Here is a 21,617-nt window from a genome sequence, read left to right on the forward strand (position 1 = left end):
ATACCTGATGTTCATTTTTGACCTTTGCAGATGCTCCTCTTAGTTTTTTTTTCATTGTTCTCACTTTATCATAGTCTCTTTTTTTTTTTAAAGTTAAATGCTAACGTATTGGATTTGTGTATTTACTCCAAAGCTGGTATCAAATCTGATCATATTATGATCATATTACTACTACTACTACTTAACATTTCTAAAGCGCTACTAGGGTTACGCAGCGCTGTACAGTTTAACAGAGAAGGACAGTCCCTGCTCAAGGAGCTTACAATCTAAAGGACAAGTGTACAGTCAGTCAAATAGGGCAGTCAAATTGGGGCAGTCTAGATTTCCTGAATAGAGGCATAAAGGTTAGGTGCCGAAGGCGACATTGAAGAGGTGGGCTTTGAGCAAAGATTTGAAGATGGGCAGGGAGGGGGCTTGGCGAATGGGCTCAGGAAGTTTATTCCAAGCACAGAGTGGTGGATGCTTGGAATGCCCTCCCGCGAGAGGTGGTGGAAATGAAAACGGTAACGGAATTCAAACATGCGTGGGATAAGCATAAAGGAAAAGGAATGGATCCTCAGGAGCTTAGTCGAGATTGGGTGGCAGAGCTGGTGGTGGGAGGCGGGGCTGATGGTTGGGAGGCGGGGATAGTGCTGGGCAAACTTATACGGTCTGTGCCAGAGCCGGTGGTGGGAGACGGGACTGGTGGTTGGGAGGCGGGGATAGTACTGGGCAGACTTATACGGTCTGTGCCAGAGCCGGTAGTTGGGAGGCGGGGCTGGTGGTTGGGAGGCGGGGATAGTGCTGGGCAGACTTATAAGGTCTGTGCCCTGAAGAGCACAGGTACAAATCAAAGTAGTGTATACACAAAAAGTAGCAAATATGAGTTATCTTGTTGGGCAGACTGGATGGACCGTGCAGGTCTTTTTCTGCTGTCATCTACTATGTGGTAAAATTATGTATAATCATACCTGATAATTTTCTTTCCATTAATCATAGCTGATCAATCCATAGACTGGTGGGTTGTGTCCATCTACCAGCAGGTGGAGATAGAGAGCAAACTTTTGCCTCCCTATATGTGGTCATGTGCTGCCGGAAACTCCTCAGTATGTCGATATCAAAGCTCCATCCGCAGGACTCAGCACTTAGAGAATTACACCCACGAAGGGACACTCTGCCCAGCTCACCACCGCCGAAACGGGGGAGGGGAATTAACCCAGCTCATCCCCACACAAGTGGGGGAGGGGAATCCGTCCAGCTCATCCCCGCGGAGCGGGGGAGGGACACCACACCCGCCGATGCGGGGGGATCTGGCTTATCCTGCAACCGCAACCGCGGGAGGAGCTGACTGACCCTAACACCTCCGAAGCGGGAGGGGTACAAAGCTGCCCTACAGCCGCACGAAGCGGGAGGGAGTGCCGGCAGAATTTTAAGTCTCAATCCAGCCCCGTAAAACGGAGGGGAGAGGAATGCAGCAGCTCACTGTAACACAAACTCGTCTTAACTCTTGAAGAATCCAAGTGAAAAAACTTGAACACGAAGTCTTTCTGAAGTAACTGAAGACTAAACTTGAACCTGAAATGCAACCAGAATAAAAACAGTACAGATATCTGGGAGGGGCTATGGATTGATCAGCTATGATTAATGGAAAGAAAATTATCAGGTATGATTATACATAATTTTACCTTCCATATCATCAAGCTGATCAATCCATAGACTGGTGGGATGTACCGAAGCAGTACTCACCCAGGGCGGGACATAGAAATCCCTGACCTCAACACTGAAGCTCCAAACCGGGCCTCCGCCCGTGCAGCCACAGTCAAACGGTAATGCTTGGAGAATGTATGAGCCGAAGCCCAAGTTGCCGCCTTGCATATCTCTTCCAAGGAGACGGATCCGGCCTCTGCCATCGAGGTCGCCTGAGCTCTCGTGGAGTGAGCCTTCAGCTGGATAGGCGGCACCTTCCCTGCGGCCACATAAGCCGCTGCAATGGCTTCCTTGACCCATCTTGCCACTGTAGGCTTAGCAGCCTGCAGACCCTTACGAGGACCTGCAAACAGGACAAACAGATGATCCGATTTCCGGAAATCATTGGTCACTTCCAAGTATCTGATGATGACTCGTCTCACATCCAGATATTTAAGAGCAGAGTACTCCTCTGGGTAGTCCTCCCTACGAAAGGAAGGGAGACATAGCTGCTGATTCACATGGAAGCGAGAAACAATCTTGGGCAGGAAGGAAGGCACTGTGCGAATAGTCACTCCTGCCTCAGTGAACTGTAGAAAAGGCTCTCGACATGAGAGCGCCTGGAGCTCGGAAACTCTTCTGGCTGAAGTGATAGCCACCAAAAAGACTGCTTTCAACGTCAGGTCTTTCAGAGATGCCCTTGACAAGGGTTCAAACGGCGGCTTCTGCAATGCTCTTAGCACCAGGTTGAGATTCCACGCAGGCACCACTGAGTGCAGAGGAGGGCGCAGGTGATTAACCCCCTTGAGAAAGCGCACCACATCTGGCTGCGAAGCCAGGGAAGCACCCTTCAGGCGGCCCCTGAAGCAAGCCAGAGCCGCTACCTGGACCTTAAGGGAACTGAGCGACAGGCCTTTGTCCAGACCTTCTTGCAGGAACGCCAACACTGAAGAAATTGGAGCAGTGAAAGGAGAAAGAGAGCCTGCTTCACACCACGCTGCAAAGATACGCCAAACCCTGGCGTAAGCAGTAGAAGTAGAGCGTTTCCTCGCTCTCAGCATAGTGGCGATGACCTTGTCTGAGAAGCCCTTCTTCCTCAGACGCTGCCGCTCAATAGCCAGGCCGTAAGACCAAAGGGGGAGGGATCCTCCATCACCACGGGACCCTGATGTAACAGGCCCTGCTCCACTGGCAGCCGCAGAGGATCGTCGACTGAGAGCCTGATCAAGTCCGCATACCAGGGACGCCTGGGCCAATCCGGACCCACCAGGATTATCCTGCCGGGATGCTTTGCCACCCGGTCTAGTACCCTGCCCAACATGGGCCAGGGCGGGAACACATAGAGAAGCTCTTGTGTCGGCCATTGTTGGAGAAGAGCATCTACTCCCAGGGATCGAGGGTCCCGTCCTCTGCTGAAGAAGCGCGGCACTTGGCAATTGGCCGATGACGCCATCAGATCTAGGCTCGGCTGGCCCCAGCGCTTTGTGATGTCCAAGAACGCCTGAGCAGATAGCTGCCACTCTCCGGGCTCCAAGGTATGGCGACTGAGAAAGTCCGCCTTGACATTCATGACTCCGGCAATGTGGGCCGCTGACAGCTGTTCCAGGTTCGCTTCCGCCCACTGGCATAGACTCATAGCTTCCTTGGCTAGAGGGGCGCTCTTGGTACCTCCCTGGCGGTTGACATAGGCCACAGCCGTGGCATTGTCCGACAGGACCCGTACAGGCTTCAACACCAGTACCGGGATGAACTCCAAAAGCGCCAACCGAATGGCTCTGAGTTCCAGGAGGTTGATAGACCACTTTGCCTCTGCAGGAGACCAGAGCCCCTGCGCTGTCCTTCCCAAGCAGTGGGCTCCCCAGCCCGATAACGAGGCGTCCGTCGTGACGACAATCCACTCTGGGGACACCAGAGGCATTCCCGCAGACAACTTGCCTGTCTGCATCCACCAGCTCAGCGCCTTGCGCACTGCTGGATCCAAGGGAAGACGCACCGCATAATCCTCCGACATCGGAGTCCAGCGCTGCAGCAGAGAGTGTTGTAGTGGTCTCATATGAGCCCTGGCCCAGGGCACTACTTCCATCGTGGCCGTCATAGAGCCCAACAGCTGCACATAGTCCCAAGCCCGAAGAGGAGAGGCTACTAGGAACTGGTCCACCTGAGCCTGAAGCTTGACAATCCGATTGTCTGGCAGGAACACTCTGCCCACTTGGGTGTCGAATCGAACTCCCAGATACTCCAGGGACTGAGTCGGGCGCAGCTGGCTCTTCTCCCAGTTGATGATCCATCCCAGGGAGCTCAAAAGAGCAACTACCCGGTCCACAGCTTTGCCGCACTCTGCATAAGAGGGGGCTCGGATCAACCAGTCGTCCAGATAAGGATGGACTTGTACTCCTTCCTTTCGCAGGAAGGCCGCTATGACCACCATTACCTTGGAAAAGGTCCGCGGAGCAGTAGCCAACCCGAACGGGAGGGCTCTGAACTGGAAGTGTCGGCCCAGGACTGCAAAACGCAGAAAGCGTTGATGAGGAGGCCAGATGGGAATATGCAGGTAAGCTTCCTTGATGTCCAAGGATGCCAGGTACTCCCCTGCCTTCACTGCCGCTATAACAGAGCGGAGAGTCTCCATGCGAAAGTGCCGCACTTTCAAGGCCCGATTGACCCCTTTGAGGTCGAGGATAGGCCGGACAGAACCTCCTTTCTTTGGTACCACAAAGTAAATGGAGTAACGTCCCTTGCCAAGCTGATTTACTGGCACCGGAACGACCGCGCCCAGGCGGATCAGATTGTCCAAAGTCTGCTGCACTGCCACAGCTTTGACCGGAGACTTGCAGGGAGAGAGTACAAACCCGTCTCTTAAGGGTCGGCAGAACTCTAGCTTGTAGCCGTCTCTGATGACTTCCAGCACCCAAGCGTCTGAAGTTATTGTGGTCCACTCGCCCAGAAACGAGGACAGCCGTCCTCCAATCTGCACTGGGGCGTGGACCAATACCCCGTCATTGGGTACGAGACCCTGGGGGAGGACCGGAGGGAGCACCTCCGGGACGGCGGTCTCTGCGAAAGGAATGCTGCTTTGGGGAGAAATTCCTCTTAAAGGAAAAGGGGGCAGAAGCACCCGACCTGCCCGGGCGGTACCGACGGGCTTCCTGAAACCGTCCTCTGGAGGTACCAGGACGAGCACTAGCCCGAGCCCTGACCTCCGGTAACTTCTTGCCCTTAGACGTGCCGAGATCGGTCACGATTTTGTCCAGCTCGACCCCAAAGAGCAGCTTGCCTTTAAAAGGCAATCTAGCCAGGCGGGATTTTGAGGCGTGGTCAGCAGACCAATGTTTCAGCCAAAGCCACCGCCGCGCAGAGACAGTCTGAGCCATGCCTTTAGCTGAGGCTCTCAAGACATCATACAGCAAGTCTGCCAAATAGGCTAAGCCCGATTCCAGGGCTGGCCAATCATCCCTCAAGGAATGATCCGAGGGGGAAGCCCGCTGCACCATAGTCAGGCACGCCCTGGCCACATAGGAGCCGCAAACTGAGGCCTGCAAACTTAAAGCAGCCGCCTCAAAGGACGACCTTAAGGCCGCCTCCAATCTCCTGTCTTGGGCGTCCTTTAGGGCCGTGCCACCTTCCACCGGCAACGCCGTTTTCTTAGTCACCGCAGTGATTAAAGAATCCACGGTAGGCCACAGATAGGCCTCACGTTCACTCACAGTCAAAGGATAGAGGCGGGACATAGCCCTAGCCACTTTAAGGCTCGCTTCTGGGACATCCCATTGAGCCGAAATTAAGGTGTGCATGGCATCATGCACGTGGAAGGTTCTAGGCGGGCGCTTCGTCCCCAGCATAATGGCAGAGCCAACAGGGGCTGAGGGAGAGACGTCCTCCGGAGAGGATATCTTCAAAGTGTCCATGGCCTGTAACAACAGGTTGGGCAAATCCTCTGGGCGAAAAAGCCGCGCTGCAGAGGGGTCATCCGCTCCATCCGAGCGGGGATCCGTCTCCTCCAAGGAATCCGCAAAGGACCGTTGGGAGACCTCAGACACGCTGCCCTCATCTACATCGGAGGAGACAAATTCCTCCAAGGCCTGGGAATCAACCCGAGGGCGTTTACCTCTGGGAACCTCAACCTCTTTACCAGAGGAGGGAGCGGGGGCAGTGTTGTGCATGAGGAAGGCCCGATGCAGCAGCAAAACAAACTCGGGGGAGAAACCCCCCAGACTGTGCACTTCCGCAGCCTGGGCAACAGCCCTAGGCGCGCTCTCAACCGGCGCTCGCAACAGCGGGGGAGAGACATGCTGCGCATCCAAAATGGCGTCCGGCGCGAAACTCCGCGAAGGAGCCGCGCGGGAAGAACGGCTCTTAACTTTAGCCGCTTCTGTGCCGTCGCCCAAATTAAGGGCGTTCATGGCATTAATGTCTCCAACCTCAAGGGCGGCCCAAGAAGAAGCCGTCCGAGCCGCGTGGCCGGCCAAGATGGCGGAGGCGAGGAGCGGGGGATGGGCGTTTATGGCGGGAAAAACCGCCACGCCGGAGGAAGGACCGGGACATGCATCGGTCGCGAAACTGTCACCCACCAAGGGCGAATCAGGCTTGAAGACCCCCGCATCCCCTCTAGAAGCGCTCGAGCGACCCGGGGAGCGACCCTTTGCGCCCTCGCCCTCCGACGCCATGTGCCACGAGGAGAAGAATCGGGGAACCCCCGCCCGCTATAAAAAGGTAAAATTACCTGCTGTCCGCTCCGAGTTGTAACGACCTGGTGTCTCAGTGAGTAGCTGCAATAGACGCTTAAATAAACGTCGAAATAAACGCCTTTAAGGCCGTTCAAAATTTTTTTTTTTTTTTTTTTTAACGGAGCCAGCGGGAGGGGGGAGAAAAGGAGGGACCTGGCACCACCAGGTTTGCACTTGCTCAAAAGAGCCCTCAACCCCAGGCACTCAACAAAACCTAAAAATTAGGCTTGGAGGCCTAGCCAGAGCTGCTGCTGTGTGTGACCACCACCTGCTGAGATAGAGAACATACTGGGGAGTTTCCGGCAGCACATGACCACATATAGGGAGGCAAAAGTTTGCTCTCTATCTCCACCTGCTGGTAGATGGACACAACCCACCAGTCTATGGATTGATCAGCTTGATGATATGGAATACACTGTTATCAAGTGGCCCCATCACCAGTACCTCCTGTACCAGATTATGCGCTCCAATAAAGACTAGGTCTAGAATTTTTCCTCCTCTTGTTGGCTCCTGTACCAGCTGCTCCATAAAGCAGTCCTCTATTTCGTCAAAGAATTTTACTTCCCTAGCATGCCTTGTTATATTTACCCAGTCAATATCGGTGTAATTGAAATCACCTATTATTATTGTGTTCCCCCGTTTGTTAGCCTTCATAATTTCTGATAACATTTCTACATCCATCTGTTCATCCTGGCCAAGTGGACAGTAGTACACTCCTATCACTATCCTTTTCCCCTTTATAGATGGAATTTTAATCCATAGGGATTCCAAGATGTGTTTTGTTTCCTGCAGAATTTTCAATCTATTTGATTCAAGGCCCTCCTTAACATACAATGCTACCCCCTCCACCAATTTAATCCACCCTATCACTACGATAGAATTTGTACCCTGGGTATGACAGTGTCCCACTGGTTATCCTCCTTCTACCAGGTCTCAGAGATGCCTATTATATCTAATTTTTCATTTAGTGCAATATACTCTAACTCTCCCATCTTATTTCTTAAGCTTCTGGTATTTGCATATAGACATTTCAAACTATGTTTGTTGTTCCTATTTACATCTTGCTCAGCAGTTGACAGTGTTAATTTGCAATCTTTTGTCTGCTACCTTCGTACCAGGCAGGCAAGTGACCAGGCGATCTTCACATCCACTAGCCACCCAGCTATCTATATCTCCAAACTGGATCCTGTCAGCAGAGAGGGTATTTTTAACCAGCAAATTTCATTACGCTACAAAATACTTTATGATGACCTCCAACACTGTATCATAAACTCCTGTAGATTGGGCAGATGGACTAGTAAAGCAGCAATGGTACCATAAAACTGTAGTTGAAGATCAAACTGTGATTTTCAGACTTACATCACCCAATAATGCAGGGCTTGACAAAGTTTCTTAGGATCTAGGAGACAGGCTAAATATCTAGGATCCAGACTTGAAATGACTGGTATTTATATTCATTTATATGCATATTTATAAACTGCAGATTCATAATGTGCTCAAGATTATGCATAGCAAGTTAACACAGTAGCAGGAAAGGAGCAGATGGGAGGCAACTGCTCTCCCTTCGCCCACCCACCTACAGCCTACCGTCTGGCAATGGTGAGAGGCTTTATGCTATGGATTATGGGACAATGGGAGAGAAGCCAAAGCTGCAGCTACTAAGGGTGGGTGGAACAGTGTATCTACCCACCTACCCCCAAAAGCTGCAGTCTTAGCCTCTCTCCATTGCCCACCTGCTCCCAGAAGTTGCAATTTGAATTCCTCCCATGCAGTGCCAGCAAACACAGTCATTCTTCACTGCCTAACCACCCTAGCAGCAGCCTTGGCTCACATCCCAATCAGTAGCCTCTATTCCCCAAAACAGTAGCTTCTCTCAATCCCCACTCCCCCCCCCCCCAAGAAAAAAACAGATTCTTAAAAAAAAAAAAGTTAAAATTTATCCTACCAACAGGGCTGCTGGAGAATCACCTCCTCTGTTCCTAAGGGCTGCTTTAGCGGTTGCTAGCAATTCAAGTATCCTCCTGATCAAAGTGGCTCCATGTGGGCTGCCTCTCCAGGATGGATACCCCCAATTTTCTCTCTGCCCTCCCCCCAACATAAACACATACACATTCATAGCTCTCTTTGCCTCCCCCCCCCACCATGCCTCCATAACCATAGCTCTCTCTGCCTCCCCCCCCCCAGCACACACACATAGGAACTAATTTTTCAGAATGATTGGGGGTGTTAAACCCATCAGAAATGATTCCTCCTTTGATAAAGTGAAGATATTTGTTCACTATTTGGGGTGTTCAAGCATCCACAGAGTTGGCATCTATGCACACACACAAATACACCCTCATAGCTCTCTCTCAGCCTCCCCCACAGCACACACATATCCCATAGCGCTCTCTGTGCCTTCCCCCAGCATATCCACAAATCTGTCACTCACCAACCCATATGCCCTACTGGGCATACCCCCCTCCGGTAGTTGTCTCCCAATGACTCCCCCCTCCACCAAACTGAATTCTCAATAGTGTTCTCCAGCTTTTTTCTTCACCTGCACGTACCTCCACACCGACACCAGTTTGCACTCCACTCTCCCTCTCTCCAGTAGCACATACACACGTTTCCCCCACCCCTAGCAATACTAAAGAAACAAACAAATGCAAGATATCAGAGATGCACATTTCCCAAAGCTAACATGGTCCAACCTTTGTACTCTGAGCATTTTATTTTTCCATTTGATTTGGTCTGTGTCTCTTCTGCTCTTCTCTGTTTTTCCTGCCTTTCCAGGGTCTCCTGTCCATTTGACATTTCTTCTCTCTCTCCATGTCTGCCATCCATTTTTTCCTGTGTGTCCCTATCTGTCCTGCCCAGCATCTTTCCTGGTTGTCCCTGTTCCTATCTGCCCTCCATGTTCAGCATCTGCCCTTTTAGTATCCATATCCTCCCCTTATACTCAGTATTTCCTGTGTCCGTATCTTTCCGTCTATGATCAACAATGCCCCTCTGTGTTCCTATCGCACCCCTTTTCCAGAATTGCCTTGTATCCCTCTTTTCTAACTCCATGCCTAGCATCTCATCTGTGCCCTGTCTCGCCCCTCTCTTCCCTTCCTCCCAAACCCCGGATGCAGCATCTCTCCCTGTCACCCCCCTGCCCCCCACCTCGTGGTCTGGGATAACTCCCTCTATCTGTGGGTCCAACATCTCTCCTCCTCTATCTCTTCCTCCCCCAATCTGATCTCTCTCTCTCCCCCTCCCCACTCTTGTGCTCCCCTTCCTGGCAGGTGCAGCGAATCTCCATCTTCTTCTAGCCCCCCATCCCTGGGTCCAGCCCATCTCACTCTTCTTCCTTCCCTCCAGGGGTCCAACATATCTTTCTCCCTCATCCCACCCCCACTCAAGTCCAGCATGTCCTCATCACCTACATCCGCCCCCCACCAGGTCCTTGAAAGGTAAAATTATGTATCATACCTGATAATTTTCTTTCCATTAATCATAGCTGATCAATCCATAGACTGGTGGGTTGTGTCCATCTACCAGCAGGTGGAGATAGAGAGCAATCCTTTTGCCTCCCTATATGTGGTCATGTGCTGCCGGAAACTCCTCAGTATGTCGATATCCAAGCTCCATCCGCAGGACTCAGCACTTAGAGAATTACACCCACAAAGGGACACTCTGCCCAGCTCACCACCGCCGAAACGGGGGAGGGGAATTAACCCAGCTCATCCCCACACAAGTGGGGGAGGGGAATCCGTCCAGCTCATCCCCGCGGAGCGGGGGAGGGACACCACCCCGCCGATGCGGGGGGATCTGGCTTATCCTGCAACCGCGGGAGGAGCTGACTGACCCTAACACCGCCGAAGCGGGAGGGGTACAAAGCTGCCCTACAGCCGCACGAAGCGGGAGGGTGCGCCGGCAGAATTTATGTCTCAATCCAGCCCCGTAAAACGGAGGGGAGAGGAATGCAGCAGCTCACTGTAACACAAACTCGTCTCAACTCTTGAAGAATCCAATTGAAAAAACTTGAACACGAAGTCCTCCTGAACAGGAACTGAAGACTAAACTTGAATCTGAAATGCAACCAGAATATAAACAGTACAGATATCTGGGAGGGGCTATGGATTGATCAGCTATGATTAATGGAAAGAAAATTATCAGGTACGATACATAATTTTACCTTCCATATCATCATGCTGATCAATCCATAGACTGGTGGGATGTACCGAAGCAGTACTCACCCAGGGCGGGACATAGAAATCCCTGACCGCAACACTGAAGCTCCAAACCGGGCCTCCGCCCGAGCAGCCACAGTCAAGCGGTAATGCCTGGAGAAGGTATGGGCCGATGCCCAAGTTGCCGCCTTGCAAATCTCTTCCAAGGAGACGGAACCGGCCTCTGCCATCGAGGCCGCCTGAGCTCTAGTGGAGTGAGCCTTCAGCTGGATAGGCGGCACCTTCCCCGCGGCCACATAAGCCGCTGCAATGGCTTCCTTGACCCATCTTGCCACTGTAGGCTTAGCAGCCTGCAGACCCTTACGAGGACCTGCAAACAGGACAAACAGATGATCCGATTTCCGGAAATCATTGGTCACTTCCAAGTATCTGATGATGACTCGTCTCACATCCAGATATTTGAGGGCAGAGTATTCCTCTGGGTAGTCCTCCCTACGAAAGGAAGGGAGACAGAGCTGCTGATTCATATGGAAGCGAGAAACAATCTTGGGCAGGAAGGAAGGCACTGTGCGAATAGACACTCCTGCCTCAGTGAACTGCAGAAAAGGCTCTCGACATGAGAGCGCCTGGAGCTCGGAAACTCTTCTGGCTGAAGTGATAGCCACCAAAAAGACTGCTTTCAACGTCAGGTCTTTCAGAGATGCCCTTGACAAGGGTTCAAAAGGCGGCTTCTGCAAGGCTCTTAGCACCAGGTTGAGATTCCACGCAGGCACCACTGAGTGCAGAGGAGGGCGCAGGTGATTAACTCCCTTGAGAAAACGTACCACATCTGGCTGCGAAGCCAGGGAAGCACCCCAGAGCCGCTACCTGGACTTTAAGGGAACTGAGCGACAGGCCTTTCTCCAGACCTTCTTGCAGGAACGCCAGTACTGAAGAAATTGGAGCAGTGAAGGGAGAAAGTGAGCCTGCTTCACACCACGCTGCAAAGGTACGCCAAACCCTGGCGTAAGCAGTAGAAGTAGAGCGCTTCCTCGCTCTCAGCATAGTGGCGATGACCTTGTCTGAGAAGCCCTTCTTTCTCAGACGCTGCCGCTCAATAGCCAGGCCGTAAGACCAAAGGGGGAGGGATCCTCCATCACCATGGGACCCTGATGCAACAGGCCCTGCTTTACTGGCAGCCGCAGAGGGTCGTCCACTGAGAGCCTGATCAAGTCCGCATACCAGGGACGTCTGGGCCAGTCCGGACCCACCAGGATTATTCGGCCCGGATGCTTTGCCACCCGATCTATTACCCTGCCCAACATGGGCCAGGGCGGGAACACATAGAGAAGCTCCTGTGTCGGCCACTGTTGGAGAAGAGCATCTACTCCCAGAGATCGAGGGTCCCGTCCTCTGCTGAAAAAGCGCGGCACTTGGCAATTGGCCGATGACGCCATCAGATCTAAGCTCGGCTGGCCCCAGCGCTTTGTGATGTCCAAGAACGCCTGAGCCGATAACTGCCACTCTCCGGGATCCAAGGTATGGCGACTGAGAAAGTCCGCCTTGACATTCATGACTCCGGCAATGTGGGCCGCTGACAGCTGTTCCAGGTTCGCTTCCGCCCACTGGCATAGATTCATGGCTTCCTTGGCTAGAGGGGCGCTCTTGGTACCTCCCTGGCGGTTGACATAGGCCACAGCCGTGGCATTGTCCGACAGGACCCGTACTGGCTTCAACGCCAGTACCGGGAGGAACTCCAAAAGCGCCAACCGAATGGCTCTGAGTTCCAGGAGGTTGATAGACCACTTTGCCTCTGCAGGAGACCAGAGCCCCTGCGCTGTCCTTCCCAAGCAGTGGGCTCCCCAGCCTGTCAAAGAGGCGTCCGTCGTGACGACAATCCACTCCGGGGTCACAAGAGGCATCCCTGCAGACAACTTGTCTGTCTTCCGCCACCAGCTCAGCGCCTTGCGCACTGCTGGGTCCAAGGGAAGGCGCACAGCATAATCCTCCAACACCGGAGTCCAGCGCTGCAGCAGAGAGTGTTGGAGTGGTCTCATATGAGCCCTGGCCCAGGGCACTACTTCCATCGTGGCCGTCATAGAGCCCAACAGCTGCACATAGTCCCAAGCCCGAAGCGGAGAGGCTACTAGGAACTGGTCCACCTGAGCCTGAAGTTTGACAATCCGATTGTCCGGCAGGAACACTCTGCCCACTTGGGTGTCGAATCGAACTCCCAGATACTCCAGGGACTGAGTCGGGCGCAGCTGGCTTTTCTCCCAGTTGATGATCCACCCCAGGGAGCTCAAAAGAGCAATCACCCGGTCCACAGCTTTGCCGCACTCTGCATAAGAGGGGGCTCAGATCAACCAGTCGTCCAGATAAGGATGGACTTGTACTCCTTCCTTTCGCAGGAAGGCCGCGATGACCACCATTACTTTGGAGAAGGTCCGCGGAGCAGTAGCCAACCCGAACGGGAGGGCTCTGAACTGGAAGTGTCGGCCCAGGACTGCAAAACGCAGAAAGCGTTGATGAGGAGGCCAGATGGGAATATGCAAGTACGCTTCCTTGATGTCCAAGGATGCCAGGAACTCCCCTGCCTTCACTGCCGCTATAACAGAGCGGAGAGTCTCCATGCGAAAGTGCCGAACTTTCAAGGCCCGATTGACCCCTTTGAGGTCGAGGACAGGCCGGACAGAACCTCCTTTCTTTGGTACCACAAAGTAAATGGAGTAACGTCCCTTGCCAAGCTGATTTTCTGGCACCGGAACGACCGCACCCAGGCGGATCAGATTGTCCAAGGTCTGCTGCACTGCCACAGCTTTGACCGGAGACTTGCAGGGAGAGAGTACAAACCCGTCTCTTAAGGGTCGGCAGAACTCTAGCTTGTAGCCGTCTCTGATGACTTCCAGCACCCAAGCGTCTGAAGTTACCCTGGTCCACTCGCCCAGAAACGAGGACAGGCGTCCTCCAATCTGCACTGGGCCATGGACCAGGACCCCGTCATTTGGTACGAGACCCTGGGGGAGGACCGGAGGGCGCACCTCCGGGACGGCGGTCTCTGCGAAAGGAATGCTGCTTGGGGGAGAAGTTTCTCTTGAAAGAAGAGGGGGCTGAGGAGCCCGACTTGCCCGGGCGGTACCGACGGGCTTCCTGAAACAGTCCTCTGGAGATACCGGGGCGAGCACTGGCCTGAGCCCTGACCTCTGGTAACCTCTTGCCCTTAGACGTGCCGAGATCGGTCACAATTTTGTCCAGCTCGACCCCAAAGAGCAGCTTGCCTTTAAAAGTCAACTTAGCCAGGCGGGACTTACAGGCGTGGTCAGCAGACCAATGTTTCAGCCAAAGCCACCGCCGCGCAGAGACTGTCTGAGCCATACCTTTAGCCGAGGCTCTCAAGACATCATACAGTAAGTCTGCCAAATAAGCCAAGCCCGATTCCAGGGCCGGCCAATCAGCCCTCAAGGAAGGATCCGAGGGGGAAGCCCGCTGCACAATCGTCAGGCACGCCCTGGCCACGTAGGAGCCGCAAACTGAGGCCTGCAAACTTAAGGCAGCCGCCTCGAAGGACGACCTTAAGGCCGCCTCCAATCTTCTGTCTTGGGCGTCCTTTAGGGCCGTGCCACCTTCCACCAGCAACGCCGTTTTCTTAGTCACCGCAGTGATTAAACAATCCACGGTAGGCCAAAGAAAGGCCTCCCGTTCACTTTCAGGCAAAGGATAGAGGCGGGACATAGCCCTAGCCACTTTGAGGCTCGCTTCCGGGACATCCCATTGAGCCGAAATTAAGGTGTGCATGGCATCATGCACGTGGAAGGTTCTAGGCGGGCGCTGCATCCCCAGCATAATGGCGGAGCCAACAGGGGCTGAGGGAGAGACGTCCTCTGGAGAGGAAATCTTCAAAATGCTCATGGCCTGCACTAACAGGTTGGGCAAATCCTCTGAGCGAAAGATCCGCGCTGCAGAGGGGTCATCCGCTCCATCCGAGCGGGAATCCGTCTCCTCCAAGGAATCCCCAAAGGACCGTTGGGAGAACTCAGATACGCTGCCCTCATCTACATCAGAGGAAACAGAGTCCTCTAAGGCCTGGGAATCCACCCGAGGGCGTTTACTTCCGGGGGCCTCAACCCCTTTATCGGACAAGGGAGAAGGGGCAGCGTTTTGCATAAGGAAGGCCTGATGCAGCAGCAAAACAAACTCGGGGGAGAAACCCCCCAGACTGTGCACTTCAGCAGCCTGGGCCACAGCCCTAGACGTACCCTCAACCAGCGCTCGCAAGAGCGGGGGAGAAACATGCTGCGCATCCAAGATGGCGTCCGGCGCGACACTCCGCGAAGGAGCCGCGCGGGAAGAACAGCGCTTAACTTTAGCCGCTTTTTTGCCGTCTCCCAAATCAAGGGCGGCCATGGCATTAACGTCTCCCAGCTCAAGGGCGGCCCAAGAAGAAGCCGTCCGAGCAGAGTGGCCGGCCAAGATGGCGGAGGCGAGCAGCGGGGGATGGGCGTTTATGGCGGGAAAAACCGCCGCACTGGAGGAAGACCCGGGACACTGACCGGCCTCCGAACTGACACCCAACAAGGGCGAATCAGACTTTAAGACCCCCGCATCCCCGCTAGAAGCGCACACGCGGTCCGGGGAGCGATTCTTCGCGCCCTCGCCCTCCGACGCCATAGGCCACGTGGAGATCGATCGGGGAACCCCCTGCCCGCTATAAAAAGGTAAAAATTACCTGCTTCTCGCTCCGAGCTGTAACGAACTGGTGTCCCAGTGAGTAGCTGCAATAAACGTTTAAATAAACGTCGAAATAAACGCCCTTAAGGACGTCCAAAATTTTTTTTTTTTTTTTTTTTAACGGAGCCAGCGGGAGGGGGGAGAAAAGGAGGGACCTGGCGCCACCAGGTTTGCACTTGCTCAAGAAGAGCCCTCAACCCCAGGTACTCAACAAAACCTAAAAATTAGGCTTGGAGACCTAGCCAGAGCTGCTGCTGTGTGTGACCACCACCTGCTGAGATAGAGAACATACTGAGGAGTTTCCGGCAGCACATGACCACATATAGGGAGGCAAAAGGATTGCTCTCTATCTCCACCTGCTGGTAGATGGACACAACCCACCAGTCTATGGATTGATCAGCATGATGATATGGAACTTGCCTTTATTGATGGCAGTTGCAGCCTTCAAAACACGCTGCTCTGACTGGCATTGGGGTCTTCCCTCTGCCAGGTTCCGCATTCTGTGAGGCAACTACCTGCTTCAGTACAGGTGGGACCCAGCAGAGAGAAAGCCCTGACGCCAGCAAGAGTAGTGTGTCCTGAAGGCTGCTGCTAATGACGCCAACACTGAGGATCAAGGTAAGCTTCAGGGAGCAGGATGCGGAAAGCAGGAGAGTGAGCGAGAGATGCTCAATTCAGAGCTTGGAGATGGTGAGAGAGGGACTGCAAGTAGGGACAAAAATATATGCTCGGGCAAGGGTGCAAACCTTAGGTGCCATGGCAAACTGGCGCCTGGGGTTTGTCAGGCCCTGTACCAATGCCTATCTTTCCAAACCTGGAACTCTATACAAGTAGAATTCTTCAAAGTAGTGAGTAGCCGAAAACAATTTGTTTCTTTCTTTCTTGCTTAATTTGTCACACCCACTATTAAATAAAAAAACAGCTCCATCTATGTATCACTCCTCCACAGGATTAACAAGTGCTTGGAAACACAAACAGTAAGCTCCATTTTGTTTTGCTGGTTGGTTTCTGCTAACAGTATTAACAGTCACCCAAACATTTTACTTAACACCCCAACATTGTTGGTCAGTTATAAGTCCAAAGGATCAGATAAATAGTATTAAGACCTACCTGAGCATACAGAGCATAGCCTTCTGCACACTTTGGGAATTTTTTAATGACATCTTCAAAGCCTTTCATAGCTGCCTGTATTTGTAAAGGGTTACTTCCTGTATATGCTTGGCGATACTAGAAAAGTTAAAAATAAATAGCACATCAGAAACTAAGCAGCTAAAAAGGCTGGTTGGGGGCAGGGGCATGGCTGAAGGCAAACACAACAATTCCAGATTATCATCTTTAAAGGACACTAAATTGATCCTGACAAATTTCACAGCTACTGGACCTACAGTTAGAGAAAGCGTGTGTACATATACCAGACTGGACCTACAGTGAGAGTATGAGTGAGAACGTGTGTGTGTATAGAATCTGAAGATTTTTGTTTAGGCATAAGCCATTGTTTTGGTCTTAAAACCAGTTTGAATTTATTATGTATACTTATACAATTATTTGTAGTTTTTCATTCATTTCCACATACCTTTATTTATTTGGATTTTGCTCACACCTTTTTCAGTAGTAGCGCAAGGTGAGTTACATTCATGTACACTGGATATTTCTCTGTCCCAGAAGGGCTCACAATCTAAATTTGTACCTGAGGCAATGGAGGATTAAGTGACTTGCCCAAGATCACAAAGAGCAGCAGCAGGATTTGAACCGGCCACCTCTGGATTGCAAGACTGGTGCTCTAACCACTAGGCCACTCCTCCACTTTGTTGTCAATTTGATCTATTTTTAACAAGTGTTGTGCTCTTCCACACAGAGCTGGTTTAGCCCTTTTGTGTTTGGATAAACAGTTTGTTGTTTTATACCTTTGGCCCATAGTTTATTCATTCCCCCCCTTCTTTTTTCTTCTTCTTTTTTTTTTTTAGTATCATCTTGACATCCATGGGTTATCCTTTGCTGAACGATGTTTATACTTTCATGCTACTCATGTCCCAGTGTTCAAATGTGTGTCTACTGTTAAGATGTGCTATTTTACCACAGGTTCAATTTTATGCAATGACACCTTGTTACTATAGTAAAATTACACTTCTTAATGGTAGCCCAGGTTGATAACTTTCCCCCTTAATGTCTATTTCAGGAGTTCTAAACCCATTCCTTGGGGCACACCTAGCCAATCAGGTTTTCAGGATGCCCACAATGAATATATTCCTGAGATAGATTTGCATAGAATGGAAGTAGTTCATACAAAATTTATCTCATGCACATTCATTGTGGGCATCCCGGCTGGGTGTATCCCGAGGACTGGGTTGAGAAACCCTGGTTTGACTATATTATACTAATATCTTTACCCTTGATGAAGGCATATCACCAAAACAAACATACTGGGTTTTTTAATGGTTCCTATTAGTGGTTAGTGCAGTGGACTTTGATCCTGGGGAACTGGGTTCAATTCCCACTGCAGCTCCTTGTGACTGTGGGAAGTAATTTAATCCTCCATTGCTCCAGGTACAAAATAAGTACCTGTATATATGTAAACCACTTTGAATGTAGTTGCAAAATACCACAGAAAGGCGGTATATCAAGTCCCATTTCCCTTTCCCTACCAATCATAAATACAAGGAAAGAACGGTACACATCACCTAGACAAATTAACCCATTAGTGCCCGAGGGGAAGAGGTGTAAGGTAAAAGTTTGATGACAGCCGTTTGTTTGCAAAGGAGTGCATGTTAAGATTGGAGCAGAGTTCCTTACACCAGTAGATATCTGGATATGTAGTATTCCCAATAAAATAATTGAAGAGATGGAATAGAGGGGTGGGGCGGGGAGAAAATATGAAAAGATGGATGACAGATTGTATTATTCAGTTTTAAAGATGTACATGTTTAGCTGAATATGTAAATGTATAATGTTGGACATGTGTTGTTTTACGTTTTGTCACCAATAAAAATGTTGAACTATAACCCATTAGTGCCCGATGTTCCCATTTGGCTTATTATGGGAACACTGTGCACTAATGGGTTAAGATCACAAACATCCTATCGAGAAATTGGTCATTCCAAAATGAGAAATTCTGTCTTTTCTGTGCAAGGCCTTGAGCTCTGGAACCAGCTCCCAGAACATCTTAGATAGAACACCATTTTGCTCGGTTTTAATCCAAACTCAAGATCTATCTTTTCTCGGAGACATTCCACTGACCACTGTTGCCTCATACATGGGTAGGCATCGCTTGGCTCCGAGAACATTTCCCCTCCTATTGTGCTCCCCTACTCCTCTTTCCTTTCATGAATATTGTAGTTCTCCCCTTCTATCTGTAATGTTTCTGTTGCTCTTTCGTTTCCACCTCTCTTTCTTGATTAGCCTGTAAGTTGCTTAGTTGGTATACCCGATAGGTGGGATAGCAAGTTATTAATAAATCTGAAACAAATTAGCCACAACAATTAAATTCAAAATGTGGGAAGAAACGGAGGTCTATTTTCTTCCTTCCTTCCTTAAAAGTCTATATTAAAAAAAAAAAATGAAATTCTAAAGGATTTTTGCTTTTTTAAAACCAAACATGAATACAGTTTTATTTTAAATACAGTTTTTAATAATTGTTGCACTCTAAAACTGTTCCTTGAGAATACTGGAATTAGCTTTTTGACTGGGTGTTTTGCCCCACATTGCTATGTGTGCATGTTTACATTGTTTGTATTGTACCAATCGCTACGCTCATACCTCAGCCAGGTATAACCTTGGACCTTCTTGTCAATTCCAGAACCCCTAGCCCTGTGAGAGGTCTTCTGCAGTCCTCTCCCAAGGAAGAAAATCTCCATCTGGGCTCCAGCATGGCAAAGCAAGGTCTCACAAGTCCCTCCTTTTCCTTTTCATCCCTGCAAATTCTTCACTTTTTTCACTGGTTTGGCATTCATCAACTGCAGCAATGATCTCTATTTATTTCCCAGGGAGGTCATTCAACTAATCTAGCAGCCCATCCTGTCAGTGGCTGTTAAACAATGAATAATTCAGACAATCTCTGCTCTGGTTTCAAGGATTTTCATGCAGCAAGCCTGCTGGCTTTACTTATCTATATTAAACTGTTAGGAACTAAGGGGTAGGATGGGGGGAAGAATTCATAAATTAAAGCTTTAAGAAGCCCATAGGTATAAAGCTACAGCTTTGATGAATTCCTCTCTAAGTCTCCTTTACAAATACTGGACTGGTTTAGCTATCTGTATAATATCACACTTAAAAAAAAAAAAAAGAGCAATATGAAGGAGAGAAAAGTGGGGCCCTTTTCAATTAAGATTGTTTTGGCATAAATGAACTGGCTAATTTGGATGGTTGTGATATTTACTTGACTGGTAATCGCATTATTTATTTTTGTATTAACCATTACTTTATTGTATTGCTGTTTTTCTCTGCAGAGAGGATCCTCTATTCTTTTGTACACTCATTTATATTCTATCAGTTCACATCAACACTCAATATTTTGCTCAATTAATTTTTTAAATCTTCAAAGTCCTGGATCCCTGTACGATATTAGTTTTTGACATAAATCATTTAAGAATTAACGCACCAGCTTCTCTAGCCAGCCAACATGCAAGCTCTCCTCATGGAGAAACATAAAATACGGAGAAGCAGAAGGCAGCAACACTTACTAATGCAAAGCATTTTTGAGCCTGGGCCAAAGCAGAGTCAGGACGCAACCTGATACACTCATCAAAATCTGCCACGGCTTCTTCCACTTGGTCCAAGAGTATTTTCAGCTAAGGAGGAAACACAGGAAAAAGGAGAAAATTAATTCAGAGGTCAGTCTGCATCAGACTGAGTAATTAGCTATAGCCAAACCTCAAAGAAAATATGTATAAACCTTGTTGAAAAAAAATACACTATTTTTAAAATTTGATCAATTGGATTTAAGAAGAATTAAAAAAAAAGAGCTTTAAAACTACTGAAGCAGGCTACACATGCCACAGCCCCATCAGGATTAAAACGTTCATACAATTGGAGATGATATGCTCAAGAGATCGTCTGCAGTTGGCAGGTAAGAGCCCAAACAAAACCTAACATGGCATTTCACATGGCATTTCTCCTCTAACTTCTACGAGAAGACCCTTGGCATGTTACCTGCTTCTTGCACTGGGGAAAGTTTAATTGTGTGTGTCACAATTTCAAAAAATTAGAGGGCAACATGACTGGAAGAAGAAAACAAAACTTTGCAAACTTGGTCGCCACTACCCAGGTGTATAAATCTAAAAGCCATGACAAACTACACAAGTCTGCACTGGCTTAGACCAATCAAATTCTGACACTGGACAGGCTGGAGGAAAACCAACTGACTCCAACCTTTATTCTACTTGACCAAAAGCTATTTTCAAGGGATAATTCAAAAGGAATGTACAAAAAAAAAAAAAAAAAAAAGGAGGGGGGGGGGTGTCAATTTTCATGGATTTATACGTCCAGTGGGACCTCGTGAACATGCAAGTCTCTTATCCATATATCTGCAAAGGACATATGGAGAATGTCAGGATGAAAACACCTCTAAGCCAGCCTCATACTATCTGTATAGTGAAGGGTTGGAGGGAGGGAGGAGCTGCAAAATTATCTGGATAGCAGCAGTGTGTAGTTGCTATCTGGGTAACAGTTAGGCCTAAACTAAAATGGACAGTAAAAGTGGCACTAACACCGACCACACTACACATATGGCATAAACTCTACGACACCTATGATTGTGTGTCACTCTAAAGCAATTCAAAAAGGCATTGAGAACCCAATTTTTTAATAATGTTTCATTATATTTCTTAGATTTTAATGTGCTGGTTTTAAGTTGAATTTTATGTATGTTTTTTCTGCAAGAAACTTAGGAACAAACGGCGTATAAACAAATGAAGTAATCGGTGGTGTTGTATGTATATAAGTATTAAATGCTGATGCCAGCATTTGGCAGTATCTGTATGATCTCTACTTGGCAAGACACAGCATTCATTCCATAGTACTTAATTCCAAGGATAAGCAGTAGCATCCCCAGGTCTACCTTAACAACTTATGAACTTTCCCCTAGGAATCTGTTCAAACCTTTTTTAAAACCCAGAAACATTAACTGCTTTTATCACTTTCTCCAGCAAAGAGTTCCAGAGCTTAACTATAAGTTGAGTAAAGTAATACAATATTTTCTTCTATTTGTTTTAAATGTGGTCCTATGTAACTTTATGGAGTGTCTTCTAGTCTTTGTTCTTTTTGATAGATTAAACAATTGATTTGCTTTTATCCATTCCACTCCATCCTGGATTTTATAGACTTCAATCATATCACCACCTTGGCCATCTCTTCTCCAAACTGAAGAGCC

The 21,617-nt window shown here is 49.5% G+C and overlaps 1 protein-coding gene across 1 annotated transcript in view; it reads right to left on the reverse strand.

The window, feature by feature from the left end:
• The window catches only part of TOMM70 (translocase of outer mitochondrial membrane 70), a 124,736-nt gene that overhangs the window by 21,699 nt on the left and 81,420 nt on the right, over positions 1 to 21,617 (reverse strand). Inside the window, exons 8-9 of the mRNA XM_030204072.1 lie at positions 19,930 to 20,037; positions 16,364 to 16,480 (exon numbers count right to left, since the gene is read on the reverse strand). Of these exons, the coding sequence (XP_030059932.1) occupies positions 16,364 to 16,480; positions 19,930 to 20,037 (225 nt within the window). The remainder of the gene's footprint in view (positions 1 to 16,363; positions 16,481 to 19,929; positions 20,038 to 21,617) is intronic.

Source organism: Microcaecilia unicolor, chromosome 5, assembly GCF_901765095.1.
Source record: "Microcaecilia unicolor chromosome 5, aMicUni1.1, whole genome shotgun sequence".
Classification (NCBI taxonomy): Eukaryota; Metazoa; Chordata; class Amphibia; order Gymnophiona; family Siphonopidae; genus Microcaecilia; species Microcaecilia unicolor.